This window comes from Nicotiana tabacum, chromosome 8, assembly GCF_000715075.1.
Source record: "Nicotiana tabacum cultivar K326 chromosome 8, ASM71507v2, whole genome shotgun sequence".
Lineage (NCBI taxonomy): Eukaryota > Viridiplantae > Streptophyta > Magnoliopsida > Solanales > Solanaceae > Nicotiana > Nicotiana tabacum.
The window spans coordinates 148,102,362-148,119,839 of record NC_134087.1 but is presented as its reverse complement, the minus strand read 5'-3'; the positions used below and the strand labels follow the sequence as shown (position 1 = coordinate 148,119,839).

Here is a 17,478-nt window from a genome sequence, read left to right as displayed (position 1 = left end):
CGGTCGTAACACGATTGTAAATGCATGGCTGCCTGACCGGCCGTAGCACGATGGTAAATGAATATGCATGACTGCCCAACCGGTCGTAGTACGGTGGTAAATGAATATGCATATGGATGCATGCATTACTATATTATGAACATTAACATCTTTATCGTAAGCCTCAATATAGACTTAGGAACATACCTAGACATGCTTGAATATCATTTTATAGGAATGAATAACATGGACATCCTTAATTACTAAGAGTAGAACCATTTATGGAATAACATTACATTTACGTATCGTTATTTGGATCATGCTAAAAGAAAGAAGGATTAACCTTAATATACCTGAGCCGATTCTCTTAACAAGTCCTTTAACCTATGTCTTTTGCGAAAAACATATAACGACAGATCGAAGTAGGGAAAAATCCGTATGATATTCTTGAGAAAGATTGCATCGTGCTCTCTTAGAATTTGCAGTTCACGCTTTATCCCATTGGCACGAAATCAACAAACAATGTTATCCATATTTGGTATGGAAATATTTTGCTTTCTGAAGGACTCACGACCAACCCACTCTTTTTACATAAGAGACTCAATTCTTGATACCTGATCTTTAGTTATTAAGGAATAAAATATCTTACTAGTGTAGGAAAGTTATTAGTGGGTGTGGTCCACTTAGTAGATGACTAAGCCACCTAATCCTCAAAATGTGCCATCTATGTAAGAACTTAAGAGTCACTTCAATGGGATGGGGGTGTTGCCACGTTGGGGGGGGGGGGGTTTAATCTTATCTAACAATTCCTTAATTAATTAGGTAATATTCCATTAGCCAATAATTAATCAATTATCCACATAATTAAGAATTATCTCAAATTACTTAAAATACTACTCACTTTTAACACACTTTATACATCTTATTATCATGGTCATGTGATACCTTCTATGGCACTAGTCAATAATTACAGGGTATTATAGCTTGGACTGTATTTTATTCCAAAATGTCAAACTTCGATGAAACTCATTTTCTTTGATTTGCTTACCCTCTCACCTTCACGAATTTACTTATCACTTGTTTGAAATATCATAATACTTATAACCTAAAAAATAATCTCACTCCCGAGCTTATATCAATTTACTTATGGCGTACTTTCACATACGAAAATATTGGGTGTAACAAAATCCAACGTAGAAAAGTACGCGATGTAACATTCATCGTCTGGGTTGTAACGTACGAAGAAAGGAATCAGGGTTCATCTATCGTTTCCCATCGTTTAGGCGAACCTATACTCTGAGAAATGAGAGGACTATCTGTATAAGGGTGAACTCGAGGTTAACACACAACCCGAGTTCCTGGTGAGTCAAACAAAGTAAGAAGTATGAATGTATGAGATAGAGACAGAATCTGAGGGCTCTTTGAATCGAGGCTGGAACAGGGTGCTCGCCACCGGGCTTGACAAGACAAGATCCCCCGAACCCGAAACGGACTCCAAGACCTCGGAAAGCACTACAAACGGTTGCACACACGACTAACAGAGGGCCATGATATCTGCACCCAACCGGATATCACGGCGTCGATCTCGCCCGATTAGTGTATCAGTGATTGACGTACACAGAAGATTTTTATCATTTTTAGAATTGTACTAGAGGTAAAATTCCCTTACTAAAGAGGAAGGTTTTTATTCAATAGAGACACTATAACACGCATATTAAGGTAATACAAACTTATTTATCTATTTTCTAGTTATTGAAAGTTCTTATTTTAATCTTGGTTCTTCATATACATTTGGCTTAAAATCGAGGGTCCGATCGAGGACAAAATTATTGTTCAGCTTAAATACGAGTCCGGCATTAACGTCATAACTGGTTTGATTATTCATTTTATCTTTAATAAGTTTATCTAACATTTTTAATTACTTATATTGAATTAATCCACATATTCTTAAAATCACATATAAATTCAATTGTTATCCAAATTAAGGTTAAAGAGGCTCAATTCACAAAATTCAAACCGGACGACAAGGAAAAGGAGTAAGAAAGCTTTTAGAAAATCGTTATAATAACTAATTAAGGGGTTAGGTGGAGTTCACTTTCTGGATGAGATGCACGGATTGGGAACATGCTAATAGTGTACTTTTACCCATTTAAACCTTATGTATTTTGTTCTTCTCGTCCCCCCTACCCCTTCCCTCCAAACCAAACCCTTTGTCTTGTTCTCTCTAAAGTACCCCACATGCATCCCTTTTATAGCCTCTGTCTAAACGATGTTTAGTCAAGTTCACAAAACCAGGATGGAGGAGGAAACTAACGTACCACTTCTCCTCTCAAAACATGAAATTCCAAAATGGCCATCTGATGAAAATGACATCCTCCCCATTAATGGTATCAGAAACTTTTTCCGGGAGTTCAGCTATGAGTCCAAGAAACTTTGGTACCTCGCCGGACCCGCGATATTCACCTCCCTTTGCCAGTACTCTTTGGGCGCTGTCACTCAGCTATTTGCTGGCCATGTTGGACCCATTCAACTTGCTGCTGTCTCCGTTGAGAACTCGGTCATTATGGGAATCGCAGAGGGCGTACTGGTAAATAAATCTATATTATTTGGCTTTATTAATTTTATCCTCAAGAAAATAATTTGGATATTGTGGTTGTCAGTTGGGAATGGGAAGCGCATTGGAGACGTTATGTGGGCAATCATATGGAGCAAAAGAGCTAAATATGTTAGGGATTTACATGCAAAGATCATGGATAATCCTCAATACTGCAGCAATACTATTGACTCTTATCAACATATTCGCTACCCAAATTCTAATGTTAATCGGTCAGCCCGAAAACATATCAAGGTGGGCGGGGAAATTCGCGATGTGGATGATACCACAAGTGTTTTCATTTGCTTTGGAATTCCCAATTATGAAGTTTTTGCAAGCTCAGAGCAAGATAATGGTCATGGCTGTTATAGCTGGGATTTCATTTGTTTTGCATACTTTTTTTACTTGGCTTTTGATGCTGAAGCTAGGCTGGGGTTTGCCGGCCGGCGCGGCGGTTCTGAACGGCTCGTGGTGGTTCATGGTCATCGGAAAACTTGTGTATATTTTTTTGGGGAGTTGTGGTGAAGCTTGGTCTGGATTTTCTTGGAAGGCTTTTCATCATCTCTGGGAATTTGTTCGATTATCCCTTGCATCTGGTATTATGATTTGGTAAGTTTCTATTCATCAGTTCTGTTTTATTTATTTATTTATTTTCTGAAGATAATTTCTTTGAGCTAAACAGGTAGTTTTCTACTTGTTTCTAGAAAAATGGCACTATCAAAGTATACCTACCATTTGGCACAACCTTTTACTTTGAAAAACTTCTAGAAATGTTCTCGAAAGTGAAGTGGTATATTAATATAATACTCCCTCTACTCTCTTTCCAATTTATGTGAACTTGTTTGACAGACACGAAATTTAAGAAAAAAAAGACTTTTGAAACTTGGAGTCCAAAGTATTTGTGTGGGTAAAAAAGTCATTAACGGTAGAATGAAAAGTTTAAACTAAATTGTTTCTAAATTTAGAAATGAGTCATTGTTTTTAGAACGGACGAAAAATGAAATATGTTCACATAAACTAGAACGGAGGGAGTAGTCATATTCCGAGCCTTCTCTCATTTTGGAGCTAAACGAGTATTAAAGTGTGAAAATCATCGCAACCATTGCATAATCCATTCAATTTTATCATACCGAACCAATTTAGCTTTGAAACACAAGCAAAGAATTGAAGAACAGGCTAATTTGCATCAATAGGTATTCAATCTGTTATCTACGTGAGAGTTACGTAGAACCATATTTAATTTTGTTGCATATTAGTGGGGAGGGAATAAGGAGAACGAAGAATGAGTTTTTGGATTTTGGAATGTGGAAATGAAAAAGAAATCCAGCAAAGAGGCAATAAATCATGCTGAACAGATTGACCTCATTCTCCCCTACCCACTGGTAAAACAAGAACAACTTGTCGCTTCACCCTTTGTGTGCTGTCTGATTTTCAAGTTTACACGGAGAAGCAAACGTAAAAGACACCGAGGGTGTGGCTTTGTGGTCAAAATGAGGGTTAAGAATTATTGAGGTCTCAAGTTCAAATTCTAGCCGAGACAAACATACTAGGTGATATCTTTCAAGCTTTAGTGGATACAACTACCCGGTACCTGTATTTGTGGGATAGCAGGTACCCCATGGAATTATCCTAGGTACGTGCAAGCTGGTCCGGACTGGTGGGAGGTAGTAGGTACCCCATGAAATTAGTCAAGATGTGTAAAAACTGGTACGAACACCACGGCTATCAAAAAATAAAATTATATTGCAAACTTACTATTTCTTTGGCAGTGAACATGAAATAAATAGTAAGAGGATTTGATAAATTATTGTTCTGTTTTCACTTGTTTGATGTGAGTAGTTAAACTTTGAGATGTCTTCTTTACTATGTTTGCAGCTTAGAATATTGGTACTTTATGTCGCTCATTCTCTCTGCTGGATACTTAAAGAATGCAGATATCGCAGTGGATGCAACTTCCATATGGTCAGTTCATTCAGATCCTATAATGAAGTTTTAGATCATTGATTTGACCTACATCACATGAACTAACAAGCTTCATAAGACTGAATTTGCAGTACAAACATAGTTGGGTGGACATTCATGTTGTGTATTGGATTCAATGCAGCTATAAGGTATGCATTTCCTTTTTGTTTCAGTCTAACAACAGATTAGACGCATAAAAGCATCAATTTTAATTGTTGCAGCGTGAGGGTATCAAATGAACTAGGAGCAGGGCGTCCAAGAAGAGCAAAATTCTCAGTGTTAGTGGTCTCAATCACTTCACTTGCAATTGGTGCCTTTCTTACAGTGCTACTTTTCGCTGCTCGAAACCATTATCCAGCTTTGTTTACCAATAATTCACAAGTCCAGCAGGCTGTGTATGATCTTACTCCTATATTAGGAGCCACTCTTTTCATTAACAGTCTCCAACCTACGCTCTCTGGTAATTTCCCATTTTTTGTAACGAATTATAAGGTTGAAACACGATAACCATTATTTCATTTAATATTCTTTGTGACAACAGGGGTGGCTATTGGAGCAGGTTGGCAAGAACATGTGGCCTATGTTAACATAGTGTGCTACTATTTCTTTGGTATCCCTTTGGGTCTTTTGCTTACCTTCCTCTTCAAATTGGGCATTCAGGTGCTAATCCCTTCTCATCTTATTTTTTACTTTAGGTTTTTTACTTTAGGAAAAGAAGAACAAACGATAGGAAATGTGGATATTGAAAAGAATTGAGGAGTCTTTGTAGTTGTAGTAGTATTTTGTTTAAGATTTCTCATTTTATTGTTGACTATATTTGTCAGGGCATGTGGTATGGAATGCTGGTAGGAACTACTTCCCAAACCTGTGTCCTAATTTGGATGATAGCAAAAACTGATTGGGAAAATGAGGTAACTGATAGTTTCTTTATTTGTTTATTTATTTTGTATATTTCATTTTTCGCATTATATTCTAGGACAGTATATTCTTTTTATCTTAAATAGGGTATAGTTAACTTATTATTTGGAAAAATAATAGAGTTATTCCCCTTTCCTATTTGCTTTCTATAATTTTGTGATCACCCCAAAAAGATAGTGAATATAATTATTAAATTAAATAAACCACATAGTAGAAGAATATTTTTCTTAATTATGGTACAACTAGGGGAATTGCAACAAGTTACAGTAATATAGATGAGACTGATGATGGTTCATTTTGTGCCAAATGCAGGCTTCTGTTGCTAATGATAGAATTCAAAAGTTGGGAGGACACACCAATAATAGCTAAGAACCACCCAAAGTAGCTCTCTTGCTACATCTTTTAAATTTCAAATTTCCTTTTTCTTTTACTCCTTTTCATCATATCCTTTTATTTTTCTTTCCATCCTATCTTTTGAAGCAAATATCTCTCTAGGTAGAATTTGTATTCTACCAATTAAGGGCTGAAATTTATTTTTGTCCACTTATACGGTAAGAATTTCAGTTTCTCTACTTATAGTGAGATAAATTTATGGATGGGTACCCAATTTTCAGTTTGTTGCACTAAAGTCATACAAGTAATTTTTGTAATGAATAGATAGCTCAATTAATAAACTTATATATAGTAATAACAAAAATTATTGCAAAATGTTAAATTCCGTCTGAAGAATGTTATTGGACTGCCACATGATAAAAGTGTCACTGTAAGTTTAACCATGTTATAACAAGGAAAAATGACACTGTATAGCCGCTGTAAAAATAATAGCCGAAAAAATGTATAAAATTTGTATATATATATATATATATATATATATATATATTTTATATGTTATATACAAAAATTATATAAATTTTATACACTTTTTTCGGTTAGCAGATATAAATAGTTTCTGACGCGGGCTAAAAGTGATAATACCCCTTATAACAACTCATCTTGCACAATATCAATATGTCATGACTTAAAATCAAAGTAAAAAAGTTTTTGAACCACTTAAATTAATAAAAAAAATTATGATGTGCTACATGGTGATATTAGGTACTAAATTAGATCTTACATTAGTTGTTTTTATTGGTGTCACACTGTTATTATGCAATGGAATTTTTTCTTAGTTATACTACTTTTGCATTCTGCTTATGTATTTGGGACCGAATTAGAATTGTCTGGTATGTTTTATCATTCGATGATATATAGGTATAGTATAGCTTTTTTTAAGAAAAAAAAAAATACCACTGGACCAGTGCCAGCTGAAGCATAAGGGGGAAGTGCACGGTTAGCCACTAATAACACATTATTTACTTTTAAGCTACTGTTTAAAATGTCTTTAGTCTTTAGTCACTGCTTTAATAAACTTTATCTGCCCGGATAAAAACTCCTTTCTGCTCATAAAAGTTCAGGACCAAATGTCCTTAACTTTTGAAATTGCAACTCTAAGTTCAAGACTTGAGGACTACATGTCCTTAACTTTTGAACTTTTAACTCTAAGTTGAGGACTTCAGGACTACGTGTCCTTAACTTTTGAACTTTCATCTCTAAGTTCAGGACCACCTGTCCTTAAGTTCTGTGCTTGTAACTCTAAGTTAAGGACTACTTGTCCTTAACTTTTGAACTTGTAAGTCTAAGTTGAGGACCTATTGTCCTTAACTTTTGAGCTTGTTAGTCTAAGTTCAGGACCAAGTGTCCTTAACTTTTGAACTTGTAACTGTAAGTTCAGGACCAAGTGTCCTTAACTTTTGTAACTCTAAGTTCAGGACTTCGGGACCTATTGTCCTTAACTTTTGAGCTTGTTAGTCTAAGTTCAGGACCTATTGTCCTTAACTTTTGGGCTTCTTATCCTAAGTTCAGGACCTATTGTCCTTAACTTTTGAGTTTGTTAGTCTAAGTTCAAGACTTTAGAATCTATTATCCTTAACTTTTGAACTTGTAACTGTAAGTTCAGGACTTATTTTCCTTAACTTTTGAGTTTGTTAGTCTAAATTCAAGACTAAGTGTTCTTAACTTTTGAACTTGTAATTCTAAGTTCAGGACCAAGTGTCCTTAACTTTTGAACTTGGAACTCGAAGTTCAGAACTAAGTGTCCTTAACTTTTGAACTTGAAACTGTAAGTTCAAGATCCATAACGCACGATTTTGCTCAATTGAACAAAATTAATCACAAAGACCAAGAATTTTGCAATTATTACATATGATCTAGCAGAAAATAAAAGTTAAAACAAAGAACTAGAAAATGTAAGAATTGTTTTTCTCACTGTGCATGCGCGAATTTTTTCGGGAAAGAGAGGAAAAAGGAGGGCATAGAATTTCAGACAGTGAGGAAAGTGATTGGAGCTTTGTAATTCTCGACTTCAGAATCTGATTCAGCAATACTTAGCCCTTAAGTTTGTCAAAACGCTGTCTCACAAACACAGTTCTTCTCCCTAACATGAAAGAGATAAAAGAAAGGATAACACAGTCTTTTCATATTAATTTTAATAAACTAGTAGTTATTATTGATAAGCATTGAAAATGCTGGATAAAAAGTAAATACCATTTTAAAAAGTGGCTACCCCACACAATTTTTACCGGCATAAGGCAAGTAAGACAAGTGCTTTAGGCCCCAAAATTTTAGGGGCTCCATTTTTCACTAGTAGTAGGTTTATGAATTAATTTTAAAAAAAATTGAATATCTTGAAGTAAAAGAAAAAAGTACAATTTTTTTAATAAACTAAGATTACAAACTTCTAAATTTTGAAGAATTAGATGCGTATGAAAATATTTTTGGTTTTCTATTTGGAGGTAAAAGAATTTAATATAACCAGGTAACTAGAATTTGGAAAGATATTGCGTTAACCACGAAAAATATTGATGATTTAGACTTATTTTTTAATAAAAGTATTAAAAAAATATAATACAAGTAAAAAAAATACACTAATCGATCTATATACTTGATCAGACAAAATGACTTTTTTTTTTTTTTTGGTCAAATGTCTATATTGCTTATAGAATAAGATTACTTGTAAAGAAATAAAATAGATAAATTTTTATTAGAAAAAAGGAAAAAAAAAAACTTAAGGCTACTCATCAAGGCTTGGCTTTAGGCCACCGACTCTGTTGAGCCGCCCCTCCACCGGACGGGTAAATAAGTTTTTAATCTATCTATATATATTATATTAAAAGCATGAACCCCTAAACTAAAAAGTTAAATTACTTATTTACCCTTCAAAAATTTAATTATCCTACTTATTTAAACTAATTTATAATTTATAATAATAATAATATTTAAACAAAAATAAAGAGGAAATTTTTGGAAGAGTTGTGTATCTTAAAATGCTTCAAATTAGTAATGAAAACATTATTTCAATCGTTGCCTTTTAATCAAATTCAACTGCTGCCTTTGTAAAAGTAGTATAATACATTTAAATGGTTCTACATGATTATCACGCAAAATCTTTCTCCTGTCCAAATTAAATGTTCCTTAATTTTTCGAGGACCTATTCTCCTTTTCGTATAATCTGCACTCATTTACAATGAATGAACAGTTAGTTTTTGAATTTTTCTAGCACAAACTTTGCATATATAAAATTCCTTTTATAGTCCTTCGATTCTCATGGAACTTGTATAGCAATTTTGATAAACTTCTAATTGCTCGCGAAATGCTGGAAGCAAAACTTAATTCTTACACTTCTTTTTGTGCTATCACTAGGAATTTTATTGGCAGCATTATTATTGGTGCTAGGAAATTACCAAATGAAAATGTTTCTTTGCGGCAAATGTGGCTACTGATTATCAAGGTGGGATAGATGACAACAATTAATGGTGGTGGAATTGCTGCAGAAGATGGAACCGGTCGTGGTTTGAAGGCTTTATGTATTAATTGACTTGATTTTAGTTTTCTTATGCAGATCACATACTCTCATTTTATATTTCTTATTATATTAAAAGTAGGAAGACCTTAACTGAAAAGTTAAATTACCTAATTGCCCTTCTAATTAATTTAAATATTCTACTTAAAAAATATTAAATAAAAATACTAAATTTATTTGAAGAGGTGTAACTTTTCATAGTAGCATTAGTTAGTGATGTTCCACCGTTGTTATCTTTATTGAGGCCTAAAAGCAGAAGTTAATTTACCTATTTACCCCTCTTAAAATCCTAATTACTCTACTTATTTATAAATAAAAAAATAAAATAAAAAAACTAAAATTGTCGAATTCCTACAAATAGCCCCAAGCCTTCATGACCCTTAAAAAATCACAACCATTCGAACAGTTATCTTAAGGAAAATGTACTCTACAAATTATTTTTGCCAGTACAAAGATATAGACATGGGCAAGTCTGCTGCTAGATTGGATAAATGAAGGATATGCCAGATCAGTGTCTTTTATTTTCATAAATCATGGTTGAAGTATGCTAATGCAGACAATTAACGTCGCATAGTCTCTTAAGTAAGGTTTAATTGGTGGACTAACTTCATATGATCGTATAAACAGAAAGTGGCAACAAAATTAGACAAGATTTCAGCACTGAAGCCATGTTAATGGCAAAGCCGGATCGATCAATATTTCAAGGAGAAATAGAATAATTTTTACTCCACTTTTGATAATGAACGTATAGTAACCGAAGTATTTTGATACTTTTACTTTTACAAAATTAGGGAGAAGACAAATTAAGTGATTGATTTCTCTTTATCGCCTTTACATGAAGAAAGTAAGCCATATTGGGTTCTACTTTCTAAATTTATTCTGAAGTTTGCTGCCCTTGTGTCATGATCTCATAATATATAATGCGTCTTGCATGCATATTATGATTAGAAATAACTAAGGATATATTAGTAATTTTCTTTTTTGGATGATATTCAATTAGTTAATATACAATTTATTGCCTAAGCTATCTATTAGCCACAAATGTACAATGTTTATTAAGGGGATTCGAAAAATAAGAGAAGTAAACATTCGAGAAACCAAGGTGAATCAATATATATATATATATAAATTTCAAATTAATCTTATATACACATTGTAAAGGGGCGGATGAACCCCTTTCAGCCCTCTAGCTCCACCCCCTACATTAATACTTGAAAATATTCTTGATTGATGATCTTTTATCTAGGATTTAATGTCTCAAGAAGTTAACATATTAATGTTTTATGCATTACGCTTGGCATGAAAATGTGAATAAATAATCAGTTTTGGTGATTTCTCTTTGAGATTATTTATTTAAATTATAATCAAGATACTGTTTTATCTCATATGTTTATGTCTTTTAGCAGCCAGTGTAAAGTATTTATTCCACATTAAAAAATTAGTAAGATGATAAAGTAACTTTAACAAGTTGTTTGGAAGAAATTAATTTGTACTTATTAATTTTTGTCTTATAACTCAAACATATAGTTTTAGAGCATGTGTTGCGGTTAAAGTTTATTATTTTTAATGCAAATTTTATATTATTTGTTATGAGACCACGTGCAACGCACATAATCCGTAACTAGTAAAATAAAAATCGCCCCTTACATCATGTAAAAAATAAAAACTAACAAGATAAGAGATGCTAATATCAATTTAAGTCTTATAGAATGCACTAAGTTGATAATACAAATTGACAATCTAGCATCTATGAAGAATTGAGACTCGCCAAACTTACACAGGGGAAAGTAATGTTGATTCTCGGCCGCCTCATTCCATACCAATTACTCGCAAAACTCCAGTATAGTTACCATCATGATCTTCATCTTCTCGATTTCACAGGCTTAATTCACAAAGATGGACACTGACTCTTGTCTAAATTAAGTGTTGCTATTCCCTTTAATATAAGCTCACAGAATGAGTGAATACTTAATGCCCCTTCAATCGCAAAAGCTCTACTAGTAAGATATCTGCCAACGCATTTCCATCGCGGAAAATATGCAAATTTGCCGCATCTTCTCCCTTATGGACTTAGCAATTGTTGTAAGATACTTATATGTTGGAAAACTAATTCAAAATTATAGTAGGAAACTTTAATTGTTTAGGATTTAATATTTGCCAGTTTATTTAATTCATGTTTAGTTAGGATTTGTAGTCATAATTATATAGGAATAAATTTTCCTGTTTCTTGTTAAAATAGGTTTCGTACTATTATAAATAAGGGTATTGCTAGCTTATTTTATGTGTGAAGGAGGAACAGAGAATTGTAGAGAGCATTTATAGATTTATAAGAAAATATTTTTTGATCATATTGATATCAGAGCTTCTACGGTCTTGGGAGAAAACCAAATAGCTTTCGTTGCCGGCGAGCAGCGCCAGCCAATATGTGTCGTTTGTCTAGCCATTGAGTATATTGGAAAACGACTATCCTTAAGGATATTCTTCATCAGTAGTGAGTCCGTCCCAATAATAACCTAGACGAAATGATTAGCAAGTCAAACAGTTAAGAGCTTCACTAATAACAATGGCTTCCACCTCTGTATTAGTGGAGACATGAATTTCCTTGGCTTGGGCGCATACAAGATCACCCATGGAATCACGTACATAAAATCCGTATGAGCTTCTCCCAGGATTTGCTCGACTCGCTCCAGCCCTACTGCATTTGATCCAATTCTAAGGCAGAAAGGACCAAGATAACTTTGTAAGAATGTATGGAGTTGCACATATTTTGTATTAAGAATAATTGTAAGTTGGTTGCTATTGTTAAAAGGTTGACCCAAATTGAAAGTGATATATTAAGATTTTAAAGTTAATAAGGTCTATAAGATTGTCACGAACCAAAATCACAACTTGTCGTGACGGCGCCTAACACACTTACTAGGCAAGTCGATAGTTACATAACAGCGAGACACTTGAATAAAATATACATTAATAAACTCAACAACGGAAGAATCTTATAAATATACGATAATAGTAGCTGAATCTATACTACAACCACCAAAAACATGATGTCAATGAGTACATGACCTACTAAGCATCAACATAGTCTGAAACTCTAATATAACTGTCTGAGTAATAGAGCAGTACTGAATAAAATAAAAAGGAGGAGAGGTCAAGGTTTGCGGGCGTCATAGTAGCTACCTCAAAGTCTCCGAGCAGGTACTAGCACCAAGATAACAATCACCACGTCCAAATGTACCTGGATCTGCACACGAAGTGTAGAGTATAGTATGAGTACAACCAACCCAATATACTCAATAAATATCGTAGCTAACCTTGACGAGGTAAAAGAGGCACAAATTATAAATGATGCTAGCTATCACCTGTACAGTTTCATCATTTAACAAGTACAAAGCAGTAATGAAATCAAGCCATAAAGCACACGAAGAAACATACGTATGTATGTATGTGTAGGGAGTTTGTCAAAAACTCTGCTCAGTCAATATTCGGCATAGAAATATGATATGCAGTTAAATTAGGTAAATAATTACGAAACTTGCAAGTGAATATGAAATGCAAAATTCAAACAAACACTCGACAGATTTTCTCAACCTTTCCAATTCAATACCAAACCACTGGTCCGATTTTCTCAATATCCGCGTGTGCACCATCAAGAGAGAAACATGAGAGGGTGACCCTAGGGGGTGGATTCATGTCCACACGCAAGCATGGTCAATTCAACGTGCTACCAACCCGGCGTGATCACATGCTTAATATCATAATCCCCCCTGCGTGGTCACAGGTACAACAACACAATTCGCCAACGTGGTCACATGCATAACAATATAATTTGTCCGGCGTGGTCACATGCATAACAATACAATCCGCCTGGCGTTGTCACATGTATAACAACACAATCCGCCCAACGTGGTCACATGCATAACAACATAATTCGCTCGGCGTGGTCACGGGCACCCATTCCAATCATATCACACAAGAGAAAATAACAAGAATACATGTACGTGATGAATAACTAACAAATCTCATGCTCCTGAACTGGTAAAAGTGACATGCTAAGTGTAGGCATGTGCAAAGTGTATTATCATAGCTCGAATTGATAAATCTCATCACATAATAGTATTTATCAAGTTCATTCAGGGATTTAAACCTTTAGTAGCCTCTAACATGGCTTAAATAGTTCACAATAATGTTATAAATGCGAGAAATATCATAGCTTAAAGCTTAACAGTCAAATCTAGGCATATCATAGTCTAAGCACAACTCGAGCATGGGTAAGGTATTAGCACATGGGCTCAAACCCCAAACATGTGCGCACCCAACAGCATGTAACCATCATAATAATTCAGGCAACTAGTGCCTCAACCAAGTTTAGATAAGATACTTACATCAAGCAAACCAAATCACTCCGCTAACAACCCTTTACCGCGCGTATCAACCTTCGAAAGACTTGAATCTAGTCAAAATAACATAATGCTATCAATAAAAGCCATAGAAGTGAATCCAAAAGATATAGCTAAGGTCGTTAACTCAAATCAAAAGTCAACTCAAAAAAGTTAACTCTGGGCCCGCACCTCGGAATCCGATAAAATTCATAAATTCCGAACACCCATTAAATTACGAGTCCAACCATACCAAAATCATCCAATTCCCACCATAAATCGCCCCTCAAATCCACAAATTTTACTCTCCAATAACATAGTCCCAAAATCCCCCAATTCTAACTTAGATTTATGATATATAGGCGAAATAATCAATGGGTATTCAATATTTATGGACAAAAGTAAATAAAAGTCACTTACCTCTTCCAATTAGGTGGAACCCTCTCTAAAAATCTCCCTAGACAGAACTTCAAAATCCCAAAAATGAGAAAAACACTCAAACCCTCATTTTTAACACACTGCCAGCGATTTCGTTTCTGCGGCCTACATTACCGCACCTGGGGTTCTGCTTTTGCAGACAAAATCTTGCTTTTCCGAAGATGACTTAAATACAGACCTGCCGCTTCTACGGCCAAAATCCTGCTTCTGCAGGTCCGCTTCTGCGGTCTACCAAGTGTTTCTGCGCGCCCGCACTTGCGAGAACCATCCGCATTTGCGTTTCCTGCATATCACACCAAACTTTGCTTTTGCGAAACAACCATCACAGAAGAGACTTCGCTTCTGCGGAACCCAGCTTGATTCTGCGAAAATCCCCAAGCCAGGCCCCTTCCGCACCTGAGACACTCCAGCCGCATCTGCGGTCAAGCCCATCGCAGATGCGATTACACCAGCAACCTAAATTCTTCAGCAATGCATTAATTCTAATTTTTGATCCGTTAGCCATCCGTAATTCACTCGAGGCCCCTGAGACCCTATCCATACATACCAACACATCCCAAAACATCATACGAACCTAGTCAAAGCCTCAAATTACATCAAACAACATCAAAAAAACAAATCGCACCCAATTTAAGCCTATTGAAACTAATGGATTTCAAGCATAAAGATTAATAGGGGTTATCCAACCAGCCTATAATGAAGTTCTAGATGGTCACTATTACAAGGTTCATATAATAGTCATGGTTCTACACTGTTCAATTTAGATCATTAAGTCTAGTGTAAGTCATGAACTATGGTGAGGATCTCTTTCATTTAATCAACGGCATGTTATAATATTACAAATAAGGGATCACTATAGCATACTGCAGCAGAAGAACTCTTACCAAGACAATAGGAAAGGTCTAAAAGCATAGTTCAATTAGGTTAGCAAACACAATAGTACAGTTGTTATTTAAACTGACAAGGCATATATAACATTAACTTAAGGCCTCAAGATAGGATTCATTCGAAAGAGGCATTAGTCATTAAGAAGGCATTTGTTATCTATCCAAATTATGAGAAATTAAGTTTATTAACAGTAGAAATTAGCTAGCAACACCGACGCAATCATAACTTATCAGGAGATAATTGATTCAATTAACAAGAATAACATGTGAAGGAAGAATACAATAAACACAAACATAAGCTACTGATATGAACTGCATACGAAAGCTAATCAACAGAGAAGACATCATATACACGAAACAACACAATTAATCAAAGAAGAAGGAGGGTCCGAGTACACTCACCTTCTGCAGGGCAGCGGACCAAACAATAGCTCTTTATTTATCCGTTTAGGAATCCAAACACCAAATGAATCACGTACAAGAATTAAACTCGAGCGAAAAGAAGGAAAGAAAAGGTTAGGGAGAAGCTAATGGAATTTAGAATTTAGCCGAAATACTTAAACTTTTAGATATTTTTTACTAGTAATTTTAGGTGCATTGATTGGTGTCGATCTATGTTAGGTGAGAGCATTGAAAGCTCCTATTTATAGTGGCTATTGAAGCCTTATGGTTCCGGTTAATTCAAGATCGATAGTTGATGATGACGATAAGGTAGATGATGATAGTGAGAAGGTGAAATCAAAAGGGAAAATAGGGAAAATCAGTGATGAATTTTACCTGAGCATGAAAGAAGTCGAACGTTGAGGACTTCGACCCAGTGGTCAAATGCTAATGTCCAGAGGTCACTGTGTTTGACTTCTGGACAAAGAATAATGATGATAAAGCTGAAGATACATCCATACATACTTCGATTCGACGGAACGTAGGACAGATTGAGAGATTTACATGTTACATAGTTTTAGGTCTATAAGGGTTTTAGAATGGGGGTTTTAGAATGGGGCTTTTGAATTTTAGTGATGAAATAGGAGAAATCGGCTAAGATTCACGAGTATAGGGGACAGATCGAGTGTTCACGGGTTTGAATTTGTGATCTTGCACTAATTTGTACAAGGATTCATGACTGATGGGAGATGAGGGTTTGAGAGAATAGAGGGGAAAAGAGAAATGGGAGGCAGCCATTCAAGGTGAGAATGATTAGGGTTAGGGTGTTTGGTAGATTAAAAACGAGGGATGGGATTTGGACTGTTGGAGCATTTGATCAATGACCCTAATAATTCAGGACATAAGGGTTTAAAGAACATGGTTATTAGGAAAATACGGGGATCGTTGGATCTGTGTGATCCTACGATTGAGACAAAATCTGGCATATGGTTTAAATAGAGGAAAAAGTAGGAATAAATGTGGACCGTCGATGATTTAGATCGACGACCCAGATTCATTGTGCTTGTTTTGTGAGTGAAGGGGACGGGTGATGTGGCACAATTCTTTGGCTCTCCAGGGTTGGCATGGATTGCCAAAGTGGATAGGAGGGGTTAGTTCTGGACCGGGTCAAGTCGCATTGTGCCTGTGTTTTGTGCTGAACTTTATTTAAAGAATGGCCACATTGTATTTAATTAGGTAAGTGCAATTGTAGCCTTTTAATCTTTAACCCCTTTAAACGTTTAAAATTTAACTTAATTAATTCTAATTAAATATGATAAAAATATAATCATCAATTACATTATAAATTACTGTAACTAATTAATGGCATATTAAAACACTTTATTTATTAAATTAGAAAACTAATTTCGAATTAATTTAAAATAAGCGGTGTAATTAAAAATCAAAGATTAATTTGTTAAATTAATTGTAAAACTTGTGTTATCAAAATATAGAGGTTATTTAATAGTTTCAACATAGTAAGGGGTAATATAATTTATACTGAATTATTAATTTAACACTATTAATTACTATCAGCGAGGATCTTCAGCAATAATATCCTTTGACTTGATTCAGTACCAATTTCATGGCAATTTCACTCCATCTTGATTTTTCAATTCGTGTGACCCTTTACCGGTGATAGCTTAAACTCGGTAAGGTCCCTGACACCTCTTTCTCTTGCAATGATCTGTTATTTTTGCCACGATTCGTCCTTCTATCGGAAGCGAACCTATCTGATGACTGGAATCCTTTACTATTACGCCCATCAGTCCTCTCGTAAGATAGAAAATGACTCTTAGAAGACCTCTAATCTGCATTAAAGTTAATTTTAAACTTATCTTGATTCCTATTACGACTCCGTCCCTTGGAGGACACCGAAAAGCTAAGTTGATCATTTTTTATCCTTATCTTTGACTTGTAGCGATTGTGAACATATGCCCGTGTGGTTGCCTGAAACTCGAGCAAGTTCTCCTTCAATTTTTGGGAGGCATCGGAACTCAACGA

General features: G+C 34.9%; 1 protein-coding gene and 1 long non-coding RNA gene across 3 annotated transcripts; one reads left to right on the top strand and one right to left on the bottom strand.

Moving 5' to 3' along the window:
• Positions 1 to 2,159: 2,159 nt before the first annotated feature.
• On the top strand, positions 2,160 to 9,326 carry LOC107818308 (protein DETOXIFICATION 29). 2 transcript variants are annotated; one of them, XM_016644299.2, is made up of 9 exons: positions 2,160 to 2,566; positions 2,640 to 3,181; positions 4,448 to 4,534; positions 4,627 to 4,683; positions 4,756 to 4,994; positions 5,076 to 5,194; positions 5,359 to 5,445; positions 5,765 to 5,833; positions 9,191 to 9,326. In XM_016644299.2, the coding sequence occupies exons 1-8, from the start codon at positions 2,249 to 2,251 to the stop codon at positions 5,819 to 5,821; spliced, it is 1,506 nt and encodes a 501-aa protein (XP_016499785.1). In that variant the 5' UTR covers positions 2,160 to 2,248; the 3' UTR covers positions 5,822 to 5,833; positions 9,191 to 9,326. The 2 variants fall into 2 exon arrangements, with proteins under 2 accessions (XP_016499785.1, XP_016499784.1); XM_016644298.2 differs by lacking the exon at positions 9,191 to 9,326 and having other exon boundaries at positions 5,765 to 6,080.
• A 2,997-nt stretch (positions 9,327 to 12,323) lies between these two features.
• LOC107818309 (uncharacterized) lies at positions 12,324 to 15,658 on the bottom strand. Its single transcript, XR_001655383.2, has 2 exons — positions 15,457 to 15,658; positions 12,324 to 12,594 (listed from the first exon to the last, which is right to left on the bottom strand). It is a non-coding gene; the product is annotated as an uncharacterized LOC107818309 (long non-coding RNA).
• Between the last annotated feature and the right edge of the window lie 1,820 nt (positions 15,659 to 17,478).